Here is an 18740-nt window from a genome sequence, read left to right on the forward strand (position 1 = left end):
TAGAGACAGAGGTAAGGACAGTCCTCCTAAAAACATTATTCCCAAGGTCTTGTATCAATTAGGGTGCTTTCGATTATCAGTAATTTGCAATTTACAATTACACCTAACAATGGCTTAAACCAAGACAGCATTTATGGTTTACTTTACAAGCATTCTGGAGATGGGTTAGGTTAGTACTAGGTTAGTCTAAATAATGTCTGAATAATATCATCAAAACCACATTTATTTTATCTTACTTTTTTTATTAAAGTATAGTTGATTTACAATGTTGTGTTAATTTCTGCTGTACACAAAAGTGACTCAGTTATACACATATATATTCTTTTTCATATTCTTTTCCATTCTGGTTTATCACAGGATATTGAATATAGTTCCCTGTGCTATACAGTAGGACCTTGTGGTTTATCCATTCCATATACACTAGTTTGCATCTGCTAACCCCAAGCTCCCAATCCTTCCCTCCCCCGCCCCAAACCCCTCCCCTTGGCAACCAATTTTTACAAATTCCCAGGGACCTCCCTGGCAGTCCAGTGGTTAAGACTCTGCACTTGCATTGCAGGGGGTGTGGGTCTGATCCCTGGTCCAGGAACTAAGATCTCACATGCTGCGTGGTGCGGCCAAAAATAAAAATATAATAAAAAGTTTTAAAAAAGCAAAATACAAATTTCCACGTGCTTTACATTTTTATGAACACCTCTGGTTTTAAATCTCAGCTTCAAGTAAAGTACCCTTGTTGCCTGATGACTTTGTTTTGAAATAAATCAGTTTACAATAGCACTCAGCCTTTCCCTTGCTTTCTGCAAATAATCACTCACAAATTGCCCTTCCTCATATAACACACTCCAGATGAGTTGGCAAAAGGCAGAACTCAAAATGAATATTAGCTAGTCTTGTTATCAGAAGTCCTTCACCCACTCCACTGTTTTTACTCAGTCATCCTTTTTTCTCCCTTCTCCTAAGTTTTGCATTTTTAATGCAAAGAAGTTTACCCATCTCATTTGCATTCTTGACTCCTAGGAATGCTTTTTAATTCCCAAGAAATGTATACTCTTCAATGCCCAACTAAAATGTGACCACAGAAAATAAGGAACAACTAATAAAGACAAGAGGGCAAAGCCAGGAGTCATGAAGGATGGTGTACATCCTCTAGATAGGAGAACGAGTGCTTCCAGATTGACTGCCAGGACAGAGAACTCTTACTATTCCTGCCCATTGGCCTTGGTTGCAATAGAATAGTGCCTGCTATAACCACCCCAGTTTTCTGTTCTTCACTGGAAGTTTTCATTGTGGATGCCCATTCTCATTGCACTATTGTATATTGGGTCGCTGAGGAGTCTTTTAAAGTTTATGGACTGCTCGCCACAAATATTTCTAGACCTGACTGAGTCTAAAACTCCAAAATAAAACTTTGGAGCTGTCTCCCTTGGGAAGGATAGGGCTAGTTCTGTTTGGGGAGAAGAGTATACAGGGATGCTGTGTAGACAAATGAGTAGGATGTGGTAGAAACTTCCAGCTTCCTACTCGATACGCACTCCTCTCCTTCATGGCCAGAAGTGAGTGGAAATTCATCCGCCTAAAACAATGCTTTTGGCAGCCATCCTTCCAGCTAGATGCGAGTAAATTCTAAGCAATGAGAGGCAACTGGTTGTATCGCATCAGTACATAATTAGGACAGAGCTGAGGGGTCAAAAAGCAGCAGCAGTAAACAATCCTGGCATGACCGGCTTTGGTATCGTTCAGTTTGTCCCAACTGCTAATGAAAAACTAATGAAATCGAGCTCCACCTCGCGGCTGCCTAAAACAGAAAGCAAGGAAGTGGGAGCCGCCTCATCCTCGCTCTCTGACCCTCATTGGGAGAGGACTTTTGGGACAGCGAGATTATTTTCCCTGGGCGCTTCTAGAGCGAATTTCTAAGACCATCTGAATGAGGAACTTTTTTTCCTTTTCCTTTATGGTTTAATCACAGAATATTGAATACAGTTCCCTGTGTGTCCCAGTAGGACCTTGCTGTTTTTATCCAAGGAACCTTTTTGTTTTTAATCCAGGAAGTCCCCTTCATTCCACAACGTACATTTCAGAGACTGGAGATCTCTCCTGTATTTCATCCCACCCTAAGAGTTACCACTGCTACAAGATAAAAGAAAATCTGTGTAAATGTTTCATAATCTTGGGACGCTGCGGATTGCTCAACTGTGTTTTTCCCCTCACATTCCCATCTCATGCCCCTCCCAGCTCCAAATACCATCTAGATAACTGTTTCCCAAATGTTGGATCTACAACTGATACTGTTCCAACAGAATCGCTTGGGGAGGTATTTTTTTAAAAATATGGGTTAGACCACAATATTGTAAATCAACTATCCTCCAATAAAAAAAATTAAATTAAACAATTAAAAATAAAATAAAGTATGGGTTAGGTCACTGCAGCATCAAGGCATCCGATTAATAAAGTCTGGTGCTTAATGCAGGAACCTATTTGGTTTTTTTTAAAATAAATTTATTTATTTTTGGCTGCGTTGGGTCTTCGTTGCTGCGCGAGGGCTTTTTCTCTAGTTGAGGCGAGCGGGGGGCTACTCTTCGCTGCGGTGAGCGGGCTTATTGCGGTGGCTTCTCTTGTTGCGGAGCACGGGCTCTAGGTGCACAGGCTTCAATAGTTGTGGCTCGCGGGCTTTAGAGTGCAGGCCCAGTAGTTGTGGCACACAGGCTTAGTTGCTCCGCGGCATGTGGGATCTTCCCAGACCAGGTCTTGAACCTGTGTCCCCTGCATTGGCAGGAGGATTTTTAACCACTGAGCCACCAGGGAAGTCCTGTATTTTTCTTTTAAATTTATTTTTGGCTGTGTTGGATCTTCATTGCTGTAGGCGGGCTTTCGCTAGTTGTGGCGAGCGGGGGCTACTCTTCGCTGTGGTGCACGGGCTTCTCATTGCGGTGGCTTCTCTTGTTGTGGAGTACGAGCTCTTGGTGCCCGGGCTTCAGTAGTTGTGGCTCGCAGGCTCTAGAGCACAGGCTCAGTCGTTGTGGCTCACGGGCTTAGTTGCTCCGCGGCATGTGGGATCTTCCCAGACCAGGGCTCGAACCGGTGTCCCCTGCATTGGCAGGCGGATTCTTAACCACTGCGCTACCAAGGAAGTCCCAGGGACATGTATACATTCACAAAACTCCCTGGGAATTGTAATATGCAACAAGATTCCTCCGATTATTAGCAGTTGAATAAATGTTCTCTTTACAATAGAATAAGAATTAATGGTAGATCTCGCAAACACAGAAACATCTTTATAGCCCACACCCAAGAACAAATGGTCTTCTTCAAGCAAAATAAACTTTGACAGAAAGGCTGTTGTCCCCAATATCTTGTTCAAGGCCCTCTGGGGCTACTCTGGTCTTGAATTGGCAGATGTGGGCAAGTTAAGCTGTCAATATTTTGTTCTTTCGATGAGGTGAGTTTCTCAGGAACAGTTAACAGAATTACTAATCTCTCAGAAAGAAGTCTTCCTCACCCTTTCCACCTCCAAACTCTCAGCTTCCATAATCATGTGAGCCAATACCTTATAATAAATCACACACACACACACACTACTGGAGAACCCGAATATATTCAAGAAATACTGTCTATTTTGTCGAGTATAATGGTGACTATAGTCTTTTTAAAATCCTTATCTGTTACAGATACATATTAAAGTATTTAAGGAGGAAATTATACTATATGACATTTGATTAAAAATATTCCTGGGGGGGGAGGAAAGGCAATCAGTGAAATCAACAAAAGGTTTAAAATTTTTGAAGCTTTCTATTCTTGCATATTTTTACATTTTCCACTTTAAAGTCTTAAAAATCACTCTATGGCCCAACAAATCCACTCCTAGATATATGCCCCACCGAAAAAAAAAAAAAAAAAAAGTGTGCGTATGAACACTAGGATAAATAACAGGTGAGGGAAAACACAGTTGAACAACAGAGTGTGCCCAAGACGATAAAGTATTATTGCTGCTTCTTCATTATCAACGTATGAGTTGTTATACCTGTAAATAAATGGTTTTTTTCACATCACTTTTTCACTTTTGATGCTTAGTGTTTGTTAGTAATACATACAACATCTACAGTGTTTTGTGTCATATAATATTGATGTAGATACTGACAGATGATTCAGCTTGTAAACAGATGATGTAAACTTATGGTATTGATAAATACAGTGCAGTACTTTAAACGTATGTTCTCTTCCCTATGCCTTTTCTTTTTGGCCGTGCTGTGTGGCTTGCAGGATCTTAGTTCCCTGACCAGGGACTGAACCTGGGCCCACGGCAATGAAAGCACCGAGTCCTAACCACTGGACCGCCAGGGAATTCCCCCTTATATGACTTTCTTAATAACATTTTCTTTTCTCTAGCTTCATTGTAAGAATACAGTATATAATACATATAACATACAAAATATGTGTTAATCGACTGTTTGTTATTGGTAAGCCTTCCAATCAATAGAAAGCTATTAGTAGTTAAGTTTTGGGGGAGTGAAAAGTTATATAACGATTCCCAACTGCATAGGGGGACAGCGCCCCTAACCCCTGCAATGATCAAGGGTCAATCATACTAGGAGTTTTGGATGAATCGTGTATCCACTCCCCCCAACCGAAAAGAAGTATGTTGAAGTCCTAACCTCCAGTACCTCAGAAAATTGAGTTGTTATAGATGGAGTTTAGTTGAGATGAGCTCCTCCTGGAGTAGGGTGGGCTCCAAATCCAATAACTGGTGTTCTTAGAAGTTGGCCATGTGGAGACACAGAGGCACACAGGGAGCATGCCATGTGATGACAAAGACAGAGGTTGGAGTTATACAGCTGCAGACTAAGGAAAGCCAATAGTTGCCCATAAATCACCAGGAGCTAGGAAGAGGCAAGGAAGGAATCTTCAACAGGTTTCAGAGGGAGCATGGCCCTGACGACACCCTGGCTTTGGACTTCTGGCCTCCAGAACTGAGACAGTAGTAAATTTCTGCTGTTTTAACCCGTTCAGTTAATAGTATACTTTGTTACAGCAGCTCTAGGAAACAAATAAACTAGGTTTTCATGGAGGAAAGCCGTGGCAAGCACGTCTGGCTATAAGTCTAAGCCATATTCATCCCCCGTTTCAGCACAACCACCAAGACAAGTGACATTTTAATCTTCATTTATTTGAAAATAGCAGCTGCTTCCAGTGTTTCAGAACTCATTTGGGGACAGAAGAGTTGTGATTACTTATCACTCTTAAACCTCAATATTTGTAATGGGGCTTTTTTTGGTTTTTGTTTTTTGTTTTCTGAGTGACAACCAGAAGATAATTTGTTTTAAAAAAATGTATCATTCCTAAGGGCTGAAAAGTACCAGATTCATTTACAATACCAGTAACAGTAAAACAAAAACCAAAAAGGTGTAAATGGTGTTATAGTATGGTTTAATGTTAAGCTGAATTATTTCCCTTGTGATTTATATATTTCACTATGTTGGCATTTTTGGTAGATATTAGACATACAAACTGGAACAAGAATTTCGTGGTACACAACTTTCATTACCTTATGAAATTTGAAAATCATCATATACATGTTCTACAAAAATACTCAGACACAAAGCAAATACATACATCTGGGACCTTTCTTAATTTACTTCTTTGACTATACAATATATTCAAACATGAAACAAAGTGTCCTTTGGCATGCTAAAGTTATCTGCTCTTCCTAACTGACTACTTTGTGTTACATTTTTCTATAAATACATGGTATTGCGATGATCAAAATTTTTATTATAAGTTGTTTATATGTAAATAAACTTTCCCACCATTACACTCTACTAATTCTCCTTAAAAAAATATTATCTGATGCATGATAAGTTTGGACTTCATGCCAGAGGCATCCCTTATCACAAGTCTTCAGCCATCTGTATTCCTTGGTATGAAAACTCACTTGTTTGGAAGCTATTCAAGAATTCACAATATTTGTGAGATTTTTTTCCACAGTGAAAACTAACTACTTTATGATAGCCTATCAAAAATATTTGTTGTACCCAACGGTTTCATTTTGTGTGATGTATAATGGGATCTCTTCTCAAGAAGAGATTTCAACTTTTCATCCATACTGCCTTTTTTCTCATGAAATATGAGGCTACATTGGTAGTAGATAATTTTCCTATATTCACTGCATTTAAAAGATTTCTCTTCTGGGTAAGTTTTGAAACTTACAAAGGCCAAAATTAATGGAAAAGTACCTTAACTTTCCCTGCATTCATAGGGTGACTCTCGTGTGAATTTTCTTATATTCAGGGAGATCTGGCATCTCACTAAAGTCTTCCCAGTGCTGTGTTTCTGGGATTGTTTTCATGTATGAATTTCATGTGAAGTGAGAAAGAACCTGACAGAGTAAGTTTTCCCACACTCACCACATTGATAAGGTTTCTGCCCTGCATGACTTCTCTGATGGACACTGAGGTATGATTTCTCAAAAAAGTCTTTCCCACATTGAGTGCACTGATATGGTTTCTCTCCTGTGTGATGTCTCTGATGTCTAATGAGCTGTGACTTCTGGTTGAAGATTTGACCGCATGGAATGCATCCATAGGGTTTCTCTCCAGTATGGCATCGTTGATGGATAATAAGATGGCTTTTTTGGCGGAAAGCCTTCCCACATTCACTGCATCCATGGGGTTTCTCTCCTGTATGAATCAACTGATGTCTACTGAGCATTGCCATACTGCTAAAGGCTTTCTGGCATTCAAGGCATACAAAGGGTTTCTCTCCTGTATGTGTCCTCTGATGGACAATGAGCATTGCCTTTCGTATGAAAGCTTTTCCACATTCACTGCATTCATAGGGTCTCTCTCCTGTATGAGTTCTCTGATGGACAATGAGATGCGACTTGTCTATAAAAGCTTTTCCACATTCACTGCATTCATAAGGTTTCTCTCCCGTATGAATTCTCTGATGTGTTATGAGGGATGACTTTTTATTAAAGGCTTTCCCACATTCCTTGCATTCATAAGGTTTCTCTCCCGTATGAGTTCTTCTATGAACAATAAGCTGTGACTTGTCTATAAAAGCCTTCCCACATTCACTGCATTCATAAGGTTTCTCTCCCGTATGAATTCTCTGATGGGTTATGAAGTGTGACTTTTTATTAAAGGCTTTCCCGCATCCCTTGCATTCATAAGGTGTTCTTGCTGTATGATTTCTCTGATGTAGAATGAGCTGTGACGTGTGTACAAAAGCTTTTCCACATTCACTGCATTCATAATGTTTCTCTCTGATATGAATTTTCTGATGTGTTATGAGGTGCAAGTTTTTATTGAAGGCTTTCCCACATTCCCTGCATTCAAAGGATTTTTCTCCTGTATGATTTCGCTGGTGAACAGCAAGCTGAGACTTACTACAGAAGGCCTTTCCACATTCTTTACATCCATAGGGTTTCTCTCCTGTATGGATTCTTTGATGGATAATCAGGTTTGACTTTTGCATAAAACCTTTCCCACAATCACTACACTCAAAAGGTTTCTCTCCTGTATGTGTTCTGTAATGTAATCTGAGCTTCGTCTTTTCCCTGTAAGCTTTTCCACATTCTTTGCAGTCATAGGGTTTCTCTCCTGTATGAGTCCTATGGTGTTGAATGAGATGATATTTTGTTCTAAAGGATTTCTGACACTCGATACATTCATACGGTTTCTCTCCTGTATGAGTTCTCTGGTGCAGAGTGAGATGACATTTTGTACTGAAACCTTTCTGACATTCACTGCATTTGTATGGCTTCTCTCCCGTATGGGTTCTCTGGTGTATTATGAGCTTTGACTTATACCTGAAGGATCTGGGACATTCATTGCATTCGTAAGGTTTCCCTTCTGTGTGAATTCTGTGATGTCTTTTAAGATTTGTTACTGTGCTGAAAGACCTCACACATAAATTATGTTCATAGTACTGGGCTCGAGGGTGGGAGGTTTCATGTAGAGTACAGAAAAATGACTTCCCATAACCATTTAACTCATCAGAGTTCATTTCTGCATAGCTTTTACTCTGAAAACTTGGGTCTGAATTTTGTTTCAAACTTATTCCTCTTGAGACACATTTATGGGGTCTTTCTGTAAATGAAACAAAGTTTTTGCTCAAAGGAAATATTTTTCCCAATGCATTGTTTTCATGATCTCTCTCCACAGGTCCACCCTTCCCGTTATCTTCCCAATGCCAATCATAAACTTGCCACATTACTTCTAGAAAAAAAAATCAATGAATACTACCATTATCATGAAATGGAGAGGGATGAAATCTCAAGTCAATATCCAAAGAGATGGAGAAAGTGATACAGCAGGTGCACAACGTAAGTCTGAGGCACCCAATAAAAGAAACAGTAATAAGTAATGAACTGAAGGACATGGGTGTCATCAAACATTGGAACAAATCTATGAATATTTGAAAGCAAAATAGAAGAGGTATATGAATATGGATAAAAGGTAAAAGAGTTTGGTTGTGTCTAATGAGCTATGGTAAAAGAACAACTAAACAAAAAAGGAGAGACCAAATGAACTAGGCAAAGATCTGACCCAGGGTAGATACAAGGAGGTAAGTCTCCTCCTAGGTGGCTAGCAAAAGAGAGTCATATATGGAAGGGTAGTAAGAGAAGCAGGCAACATTCATACTGAAGACTTCTTTTCATTCAGAGTCCCTTCTAAAGGTTCAGAGACTATAAGAAAAAAATATTAAAATGGGGGGAGGGATAAATTAGGAGTTTGGGATTAACAGATACATACTACTATATATAAAATACACAAACAACAAGGACCTACTGTATAGCACAGGGATCTATATTCAATATCTTGTAATAACCTATAATGGAAAAGAATCTGAAAAAGTATATATATACATATAACTGAATCACTCTGCTGTACATCTGAAACTAACATAACATTGTAAATTAAATATACTTCAATTAAAAAATATATTAAAATAACAAAGTTCCCAAGCCAACAATGACCAACTGTTACTTTGCTTCCACGAACTCCCACTGCATTGGTTTCACTCACCTGGGCCACACTGACTTGGGAATTCCCTCTCTACTACTGCTTTTTCTTTTTCTTCTCCTTTCTCCAAGTGCATCACTGGTTCTGGCTTCGTAACGTGATAACCTGACAAGGGGGGTAATCACAGAGAATCTGAGCAGTATTGGGTCCTGTGAGGAAAAGTTCTGTTTCAGGGAATGTATAGTTTAAATCTCAGCAAAATTGAAACTTTTTACTTGGAAAATGAAATTAAGTACAGTCACTGTATGATATTAAATAAAATAAGCTCTGTTACCTACCTATACTAGTCCAAGTCCAAAATCATTGACGATATCAGAGTATGGATAAATTGTAGCAATGGAAAAAAGACAGGCAATAAATGGGCTTACGCTGAGATATTTAGGAAAGTTGTCTTTACCCAATGACATTAGGTTGCTATAATTTTCCAACATCACATCCCGGTAGAGGTTCTTCTGAACAATGTCTAGCAGCTGCCACTCTTCCCAGGTGAAATCCACAGCCACATCATTGAATGACAATAAGCCCTGTTGTAACATAATCCTTTTTAATCTGGAGTTAATATAATGGAATAAAATAGTAATGATCTATAGGATATTATTCTATTTTTACTATGAAAATTTATAAACATATATCATTCTGTACCTAGATTTTTTTTTTTTTTTTTTTTTTGCGGTACGTGGGCCTCTCACTGTTGTGGCCTCTCCCGTTGTGGAGCACAGGCTCAGCGGCCATGGCTCACGGGCCCAGCTGCTCCGCAGCATGTGGTATCTTCCCGGACCGGGGCACGAACCCGTGTCCCCTGCACCGGCAGGTGGACTCTCAACCACTGTGCCACCAGGGAAGCCCTGTACCTAGTTTTGATTGACATTCTGTGGGCTAAATTCATTAAAGCTCTCCTTTCTTTGTGCATTCTTCATTCACTTCTTCACTCATTCACTTACCCAATGTAAAATGTCACTGAACCTTTAAACTACCTAAAGACAATCTGCAACCCACCTTACAAGCATTTAATGTTACTTACTATATATACATTTTAGATTAAAAAAGGAAATAGAGGGCTTCCCTCGTGGCGCAGTGGTTGTGAGTCTGCCTGCCGATGCAGGGGACACGGGTTCGTGCCCCGGTCTGGGAGGATCCCACGTGCCGCGGAGCGGCTGGGCCCGTGAGCCATGGCCGCTGGGCCTGCGCGTCCGGAGCCTGTGCTCCGCAGCGGGAGAGGCCACAACAGTGAGAGGCCCGCGTACCTCAAAAAAAATAAATAAGTAAATAAAGGAAATAGAGCATGGTCCTGCCATCAAATGCCTTCTGACCTATTTGAGTTCAAAGAACTGCATATGGTTCAAAGGGACAGGAGAAGAGGCTGAAAGGGACAGATGCCCAGGTGACAGGCAGGAACACGTCTTGGAGCAAGAATGCACATGTCCTGCAGACACTTGGTAGCCACTGCAGTGTTTTTCATATACAAAAGTATGCTACGCTCAGAACTGCCTATTAGAAATTGGACTACATATTAAATCACAATACTCAAAAAAAAGCAAACACAAAGCTTTCACTGCGTGCTATGTATCGTTCTAAGCATCTTACACACAGTAACACAATGATCTGCACAGTAACCTTTATGTAAGCACTACTATTATCTTTTTTTAATAGGTAAGGGATTTTTAAAGTTTTCTATCTGTGCCTGTTATACCTCTCACATTTCCTTAGGAAGATGACTTTTCACTCGGTCCACTGTCTGGATGAGAAAAAAAAGTAACAGGAAGACCCATCTTCACACTTAAATGTCCAGGAAATCTTTACTGAATTCATGTGCTTCCTTCTTAAATATAAAGTAAATCTTGCAACACATTTTTATCTTTTGTGATGGTTTCCAGTATTAACAGAGAAATGTAGGCAACCCACTTCTGGATCCTGCTGCTTATGTGGCAACGTTCGAATTATCAGCACCTTGCAGGACCCTATGACATGCAGATGAGTTTCCCTTCCTGATTAGCTATTCTGTATCATTTATTCTATCTCCTAATCTAAGCACGTCCCTCCTAGCCACAATGTATCTATATATATTGTTCTCTTTGATTGGATACATTTTAATAAAACTCCAAAAATCAAAAATGCAAAACGAACTGGGAAAAAAACCAAACAGCTCACCTGGGACTTGGTCATTTTTAACAGCTTTTAGGAAGTGGCCACCACATTTAGGATCTGTCCTGAAATCCTGGTAATGGTGTCTCATCAAGGGTATCCTTAGCAAGGATGAATTTCTGGGCTTGAGACTTACTTTTTTCCTTTACAGGAGTGGCCTTATTCTAGGAAGCCGGCATCTATGGATTCAAGAAAAGATTTGTTTAGTATGGAAGTAATGATAAAAGCAAGTTCCAATACGTGCAAGGAACTGTTTCAAGTATGTTCTTTTCTCACTTAACCCTCACAACAATCCTATAACATACAGATGATAATTATTCCATTTTAGAGAAAACTAGCAGAGGAAAGGTTAAGCACCTAGCTAAAACCCAACAGCTAGTAACTGGCGGAGAAAGGACTAAAACACAAACCCCGAGAATCAATAAATCCCCTGAGTCTAAGGAGAACTACCAGAATTATCCTTTCATCTTAGCCAACCAACACAAAAAGTAGGAAAAATATCAAGAACAACTATTTTAAGACCCAGAAGTCAGAGAAAAGGAAAATAAACAAGGCTGTGCTGCAGCTCACTGCCTGGAGAGACTTTCCAGTCCAGAGCACAGGGAGAAGGAACCCCAAAACCGTCCGCAGTCTTGCTGAGTTAATGATACAGAATTTCAAGTCTGAGAAGCAAAGGTGGCTAGAGTTTGCCAGGCAGTACCTCAGAAAAAAAAGAGAAAAGTCACTCTGTAGATATGCAGAGGGCTCCTCTGAGTCTCTGGCTAAGGATTGGTGAACTGAGGAAATTACCAAGGCCCCTGGAAAGGAGGAGGTGGAACAATTCCTGGAGCTCACACAACATCAGGAATACTTAGCATTCCCACTAGCCAGGGTAGAAAGACCTTCCACCAGGACTTCAAACAGAGGCCTCAGAAGAGTACTGCCCCAGTAATAGGTACAGAGTAATCACAGACAAAAGACTGTTTCGGCCCCACCTAAGAAAGTTGAAAAGAAAGCCTCCGAAAAATCAAACCTTTTCAAAGTAATTTGACTACATGCCAGAGCAAACCTCAAAAGTAGTTAAAGGAATAAAAGAAAATCCTGTAAACAACAATATCAAACTGACAATATCTGACACCCAATCAAAAATTACCAGACATGCAAAGAAGCAAAAAAATATGACCCAAAGCCAAGGGAAAATTCAAGCTAGAGAGACAGGCCAAAATGACAAAAGGGATAGAATGGGCAGACTAGTACACTTCTTTAAAATTATACACACACACACATATATATACATATATAATATGGAATATGTATATATTCCACAAGAGAAAAGCATGAGCATGATGAGAAAAATAATAATAATTTAACAAGTGCCGTTGAAACAAATAAGATATTCATGTTTGCCTCAAACCAAAATTAACTCAAAATGGATTATAAATGTAAGGGTTAAAACTATAAAACTTCTGGAAGAAAGCATAGAAAAATTTTAAGTGAGGCAAAGATTTCTGTTTTCTTTTTTCTTTTTTTTTTTTTTGCAGTACGCGGGCCTCTCACCATTGTGGCCTCTCCCGTTGCGGAGCACAGGCTCCGGACGCGCAGGCTCATGGCTTACGGGCCCAGCCGCTCCGCGGCATGTGGGATCTTCCCGGACCGGGGCACGAACCCATGTCCCCTGCATCGGCAGGCGGACCGCCAACCACTGCGCCACCAGGGAAGCCCCAAAGATTTCTTAATCAGGGCACAAAATGCATGATAAAAGAAAAAGTTGATAAATTGAACTTCTTCAATACTAAAAATTTGTGATATTCAAAAGACACTGCTAAAAAATGAAGAAGGATCAAGCCACAGGCTAGAGGAAAATATTAACAAAGTATGTACCTGACTAAAAGACTTCTATTTAAAAAATATGAAGAACTTTTCCAACTTAATAAAAGAAGAGACAATCCAATAAAAAGGAACAGAAGTTTCAAACAGACACTTCATCAAAAAAAAAAAAAAGAGATGGCAAATAAGCATATGAAAAGTTGCTTTGGGCTTCCCTGGTGGCGCAGTGGTTGAGAGTCCGCCTGCCATTGCAGGGGACACGGGTTCGTGCCCCGGTCCGGGAAGATCCCACATGCCGCGGAGCGGCTGGGCCCGTGAGCCATGGCCGCTGAGCCTGCGCGTCCAGAGCCTGTGCTCCGCAACGGGAGAGGCCACAACAGTGACAGGCCCACATATCGAAAAAAAAAAAAAGTTGCTTTAAATTGCACAATAAAAGCAAATTAAAACCTAGATAAAATATTCCTATAAACCTGCTAGAATTGCTATAATTTAAAAGACTGAATATACCAAGTACTGACAAGGATGTAAAGAAAAAAGAAAAACCTGTCATGCATTGCTGGTAAAAATATAAAATGACAAAACGGTACAACCACTTTGACTTGTACATCAATGTACATTACAGCTTCATTCAAAATATCCAAAACCTACTCCCCCAAATCCAAAACATCCATCAACTGGGGAACAGATAATATTGTGGCTTATTTGTACCACTGAATATTACTCAGTGACAGAAAGGAATGAACTAATGATATATGCAACATCATGGATGACTCTCAAAAGCATTATTTTAAGTGAAAGAAGTCAGACATCAATAACCTCTTACTGTATCATTCAATTTGTATGAAGTATTAGAACATATATAACTATGGAAAGCATGTGATTGTGAGGGACCAGGGGATGGGGGTATGGTCTCAATGAAAAGAGGCACAAAGGGACTTTTGGGGTTGATGGGAAAGTTCTATACATTGATTCGAGTGATGGTTAAAGGATGGTATACCTTTGTGAAACTCATCAAATTATACCTGAAGAACTGGTGAATGTATGTACTGTATGTAAATTTTAAAAATTAAAGTGTAGTTGATTTACAATGTTGTGTAAGTTTCAGGTGTACAGCAAAGTGATTCAGTTATATATATAACTTACGGGTTATTTTCCCTTATAGGTTATTACAAAATATTGAGTATAGTTTCCTGTGCTATACAGTAGGTCTTTGTTGGTTAACTATTTTATATATAGTAGTATGTATATGTTAATCCCAAACTCCTAATTTATTCCCTGTTCCCCTTTGGTAACCATAAGTTTGTTTTCTACGTCTATGGGTCTATTTCTGTTTTGTATATAAGTTCATTTGTATCTTTTTTTTTTTTTAGATTCCACATATAAGCGATATCATATGATATTTGTCTTTTTTCTGTCTGGCTTCCTTCACTTAGTATGATAATCTCTATATTGTATATAAATTATACCTCAGTTAAACTAACCTCTTGCCTACAAAAAGCAAAACAAATACAGGCTGTCTGCATCTGAAGACAAAATCCATGACCTTAAAGTCTGCAATGGAGTCTCAACTGAAATCTCAAATTCATGTTTCTTTTTGAGACTTCATCTTCACTCAAAACCCCGGCTGGATCTCTTGGCAACTCTACTCAGTGCTGACTGTTAAAGAATTAACTCTGGTGATGAAAAATTAATTCTAACACTGAGAATAACTTAGAGGTGCCAGGACACCCGAGAAATATATTAATGCAACTTACTCTCAGTATCACATTGCTGAGAACTCCGAAGGACAATGCAACACTGTGTCTTAGGCGGACAGAGAACTGAAGAAAACAGGTCTAGATTTCAAGGACAATATGTGAAAGAAATTTGTGGCCAAAGAAATGAGGCCAATCTCATTTATGAACTTAGTATAAAAATCCTAAATATTTAAAATATGAGGAAACCATGTTCACTGATAGAGAGGAAGAATACTAAGAAAACTGAACATAGGAAGAATTATACAATGCACAGATAACTTTATTCCAGGAATGCAATAGTGTAGTAAGAACTATTTCGTTATCTCAATAGATAAAGAAAAGACATGTAATAAGATACCATAGCCACTCACAATTTTTAAAAATGTTATTAAACTAGAAAGAGACAAGAACTCTGTTAACTTGATAAAGAGTATCTACAAAAAAAAAAAATCCACGGCATTTCTTTAAACTTAGGGACATGACAAGGATAGCCATTCTCAGAACATTTAGCCAAAAATGTATCACATTTTGGCTAAATGTAAAATGGGGAAAATAAATGGAAGGAATGAAGGAATGGAAAAGAAGAAGCAAGACTGTCACTATGCAACTGCTTTAAGATCAACATAAACATTAACTGCAATTTCATATTCAAACAACAGTAAGATTTATAAGGAAAAAACACTATTCACAATACCAACAAAACGTATAAGGTACCTGAGGGGGAAATGTACAAGAATAAAGTTTTATTACACCAAAAGAATACAAATTATAACCAGTCAAATGGAGAGACACAATAGGGTGAGGTCTAGGAGGGTCTCAAACCAGAAGTTTCCACTGTCCTTTCCTCTTGGAGTCAGGACACGCTGCTCATCCAGCATATCTATGTGTGACAACATGCAGGGTATCGCCAACCACAGAAACTCACCTGAGCTTCAGTGTTTACAGTTTGTATTAGAGTTTCATTAAATACGCATGATGGATCTAATCATTGGCCATGGAACTCAACCTCCAGCACCTCTACCCTCCTGGAGGTTGGGCTGATACCACCTGGTTGGTCTTTCCGCCGTAAACAGTTCCAACCTGAATCATCTCACTAGCATAAACTACAGACTCACCATGAGTTGCCTCATTAGCACAAACTATCAGGGCCCACCATGAATAATGCAGTCATCTCTATCATTCAGGATATTCCAACAATCTAGAGGCTACCTCCCAGGAACAGGAGACAAAGGACTGCCAATTGTTTATTACAAAATAACCAGCAAAAGACTAGCATTCTATATATGGGACTACTTTCTAAATATGAGTTAGGAAGAGACAAACCTCTCAGGTTTAAAATTGGCCAGTGAACATATAAAAAAGATGACCAACCATGTTAGTGACAAGAACAGTGCATATGGAGACCACAATGAGACAGATGTCTCTTATACTCAAAAGATGGTCAAAAAGCAAGAATGAAAATACTAAGTATTGGAAAGCCTATGGATCAAAAGGCACTTTTTTACATTGCTGATGAGAGAGTAAGGTGGTACAAAAGTATTTTGACTTTCCCTTCTAGGTAAAAATTCATCTACTTTGTATTAGAAATTTCATTTCTAGGTATACACCCTAGACTAGACAAATTCTCACATCAACTGGGAGACATAAGAATGTTCGGAACTTCACTACTTGCAGTAGCTGAAACCCAGAAACAATATAAATGTCCAACAACAGGAGAATGGTTGTATGAGTTATGTTGTATTTATGCAATGGAATTCATAATAATGAAACAAACCTACCTCCAACATGGATAAGTCACACATACGTAATAAGTCAAGACAAGCAAGCTTCAGGACTTCCCTGGTGGCTCAGTGGTTAGGAATCCGCCTGCCAATGCAGGGGACACGGGTTCAAGCCCTGGTCCAGGAAGATCCCACATGCCGCGGAGCAACTAAGCCCATGCGCCGCAACTACTGAGCCTGCGCTCTAGAGCCCAAGAGCCACAACTACTGAGCCCGTGTGCCACAATTACTGAATCCCGCGTGCCTAGAGCAACAAGAGAAACCACCGCAGTGAGAAGCCCGTGCACCAAAACGAACAGTAGCCCCCGCTCCCTGCAAGCCTGCATGCAGCAACAAAGACCCAACACAGCCAAAAATAAATAAATTAATTTAAAAAAAAAAGAAAAGAAAAGCAAGCTTCAGAAGACCACATAATAATATCCTTATTATAAAACTTACAACCAAGAAAAACTAGAGTGCACTTTTAAGGTATCCATATACATATGATAAAACTATAAAAGTCAAGGGAATAATGCATTCTAACTTGTGAATAGTGGTTCCAAAGCTTGGGATGGTTAGGTGGGACTCAGAAGATGGAACAAAGATGGAGGACTTTCCCATTTTCCAATGATCAAACATGACATTCATTAAACAAAATTATAAAGAAAAGCCAAGGTAATCAAATTTCTAAATTGGGCTATCATATTAGAAAAGAAGAGAAGGATGACATGCCCATTGTTGCTAAAGATGTAGAAAAATCTGGCACACTGTGTGTAGAAGCATTATAGAACAGCAAGTTATTGGGGAAGTTTGGTAAAAGTAAATCAGAAGCCTCTGAAATATGCATTTAATTTGACCTACTTTTATAAATTAAAAACAGAAAAATATCCATAATATATAATTCAGTTAAAAAATACATTTCAAAACATTACAGGTAGTTTACAGATAGTAAATCGGGGGTTAATTTTTTTTTTTTTTACCACTCTCTGGGGCTTGTGGGATCTTATTTCCCTGACCAGGGATCAAACCCGGGGCCAGGGAATTCTCCGAGGGTGATTTTTATTTCCTGCTTTTTACTGATAATAAACATACAATGATATTCTGATTTAAAAAACTTAGAGATCTCCATTTAATATCATATATAAAGTCACAAAGGAAGATGTTTTTTTATTATTCTAACTTAATAAAAATAAGTTTAAAGTATTGTTTTGAGTAGAAAAAAATCCCATTAGAAAGGTATACATTTGAATAATAATAGCTACCTTCTGTCAAATACCTACTTGTTATATGGACTTAATATTTGTGTCCCTCAAATTCATACGCTGAAGCTTCAATGTGATGGTATTTGTAAATTGGGTCTTTGGGAGGTAATTAGCGTTAGATGAGGTCATGAAGACAGGGCCTTCATGAGAACTGGTGAGGTAGAAATCAATTTGTTTGAATGGGAAAACTGAGACTTATAGAACTTGGTACTTTAAACAGAGTCACAGAAACAAGTGGCAGAATTGACATAAAAAGCTAGGATTAACTTGATTTCAAGCGCGTACAAGCACACGTAAACTCTTAAGTATTCATGGACACGATTTTAACAATTCATGGATCTAGATGGCAGGTATACAGCAGAACATTTGGCTATTCTTTCGACTTTTCTGTATGCTTGAAATTCTCCAGTATAAAACGTTGGGAAATATAATACCCCAATGCTCAGCACACACCCAAATGTCTGTCTACCTGAGGCCTTTTTATGTCCCAACCCCCCTCAACCTCTCCTAAGGATACCCACACAGCTCCCCAACCTGCACTTCGCTGTCGCACCCATTCACAGCTCCCCAGACATCTATCTTTCACCCACTGGCCCCTCCGAAGCTCAAACTCCAACCACAGGAATCCCAGGTGACTAACCCCCAAGCCCTATCCTCACCAACCTATCCAGATGGACCCCTTTGATCACTGGCTCTTCCACCTCCTGTTTCCACCGCCTGGGGCGGGGGCGGGGGGCGGGGGCGGCGATCCGGCGCCGACCTGTCATTGTCAACGGCAATGGTCTCTCGTTACTTCCTCAACCCACTCAACACTGATGCTGGCCCAAGCTACCCACAACGCCCCTAAAACTCCGAGGCCGCCTTCAACAACAATCCTCCACGAGTACCCACCACAAACTACATCTCAAGTCAGAATTCCCACCACGCGGGATTCTTAAATCCGCTCGCAGAAATCTCACGTAGCCTCAAATGCCAATTCTGTGACAGTATGCTGGGGGAAGCCAAGCTTTGGAC

The 18740-nt window shown here is 39.5% G+C and overlaps 1 protein-coding gene across 2 annotated transcripts; it reads right to left on the minus strand.

The window, feature by feature from the left end:
- Positions 1-5295: 5295 nt before the first annotated feature.
- On the minus strand, positions 5296-18740 carry LOC114904908 (zinc finger protein 268-like). Of its 2 annotated transcripts, none has more exons than XM_029239318.1 (5): positions 18618-18740; positions 11169-11341; positions 9418-9544; positions 9024-9125; positions 5296-8084 (listed from the first exon to the last, which is right to left on the minus strand). In XM_029239318.1, exons 2-5 carry the CDS (start codon positions 11181-11183, stop codon positions 6337-6339), a joined length of 1992 nt encoding a protein of 663 aa, XP_029095151.1. In that variant the 5' UTR covers positions 11184-11341; positions 18618-18740; the 3' UTR covers positions 5296-6336. The 2 variants fall into 2 exon arrangements, with proteins under 2 accessions (XP_029095151.1, XP_029095158.1); XM_029239325.1 differs by lacking the exon at positions 18618-18740 and adding an exon at positions 18390-18438.

This window comes from Monodon monoceros, unplaced genomic scaffold (assembly GCF_005190385.1).
Source record: "Monodon monoceros isolate NGI ecotype Baffin Bay Population unplaced genomic scaffold, NGI_Narwhal_1 Super_Scaffold_10, whole genome shotgun sequence".
Lineage (NCBI taxonomy): Eukaryota > Metazoa > Chordata > Mammalia > Artiodactyla > Monodontidae > Monodon > Monodon monoceros.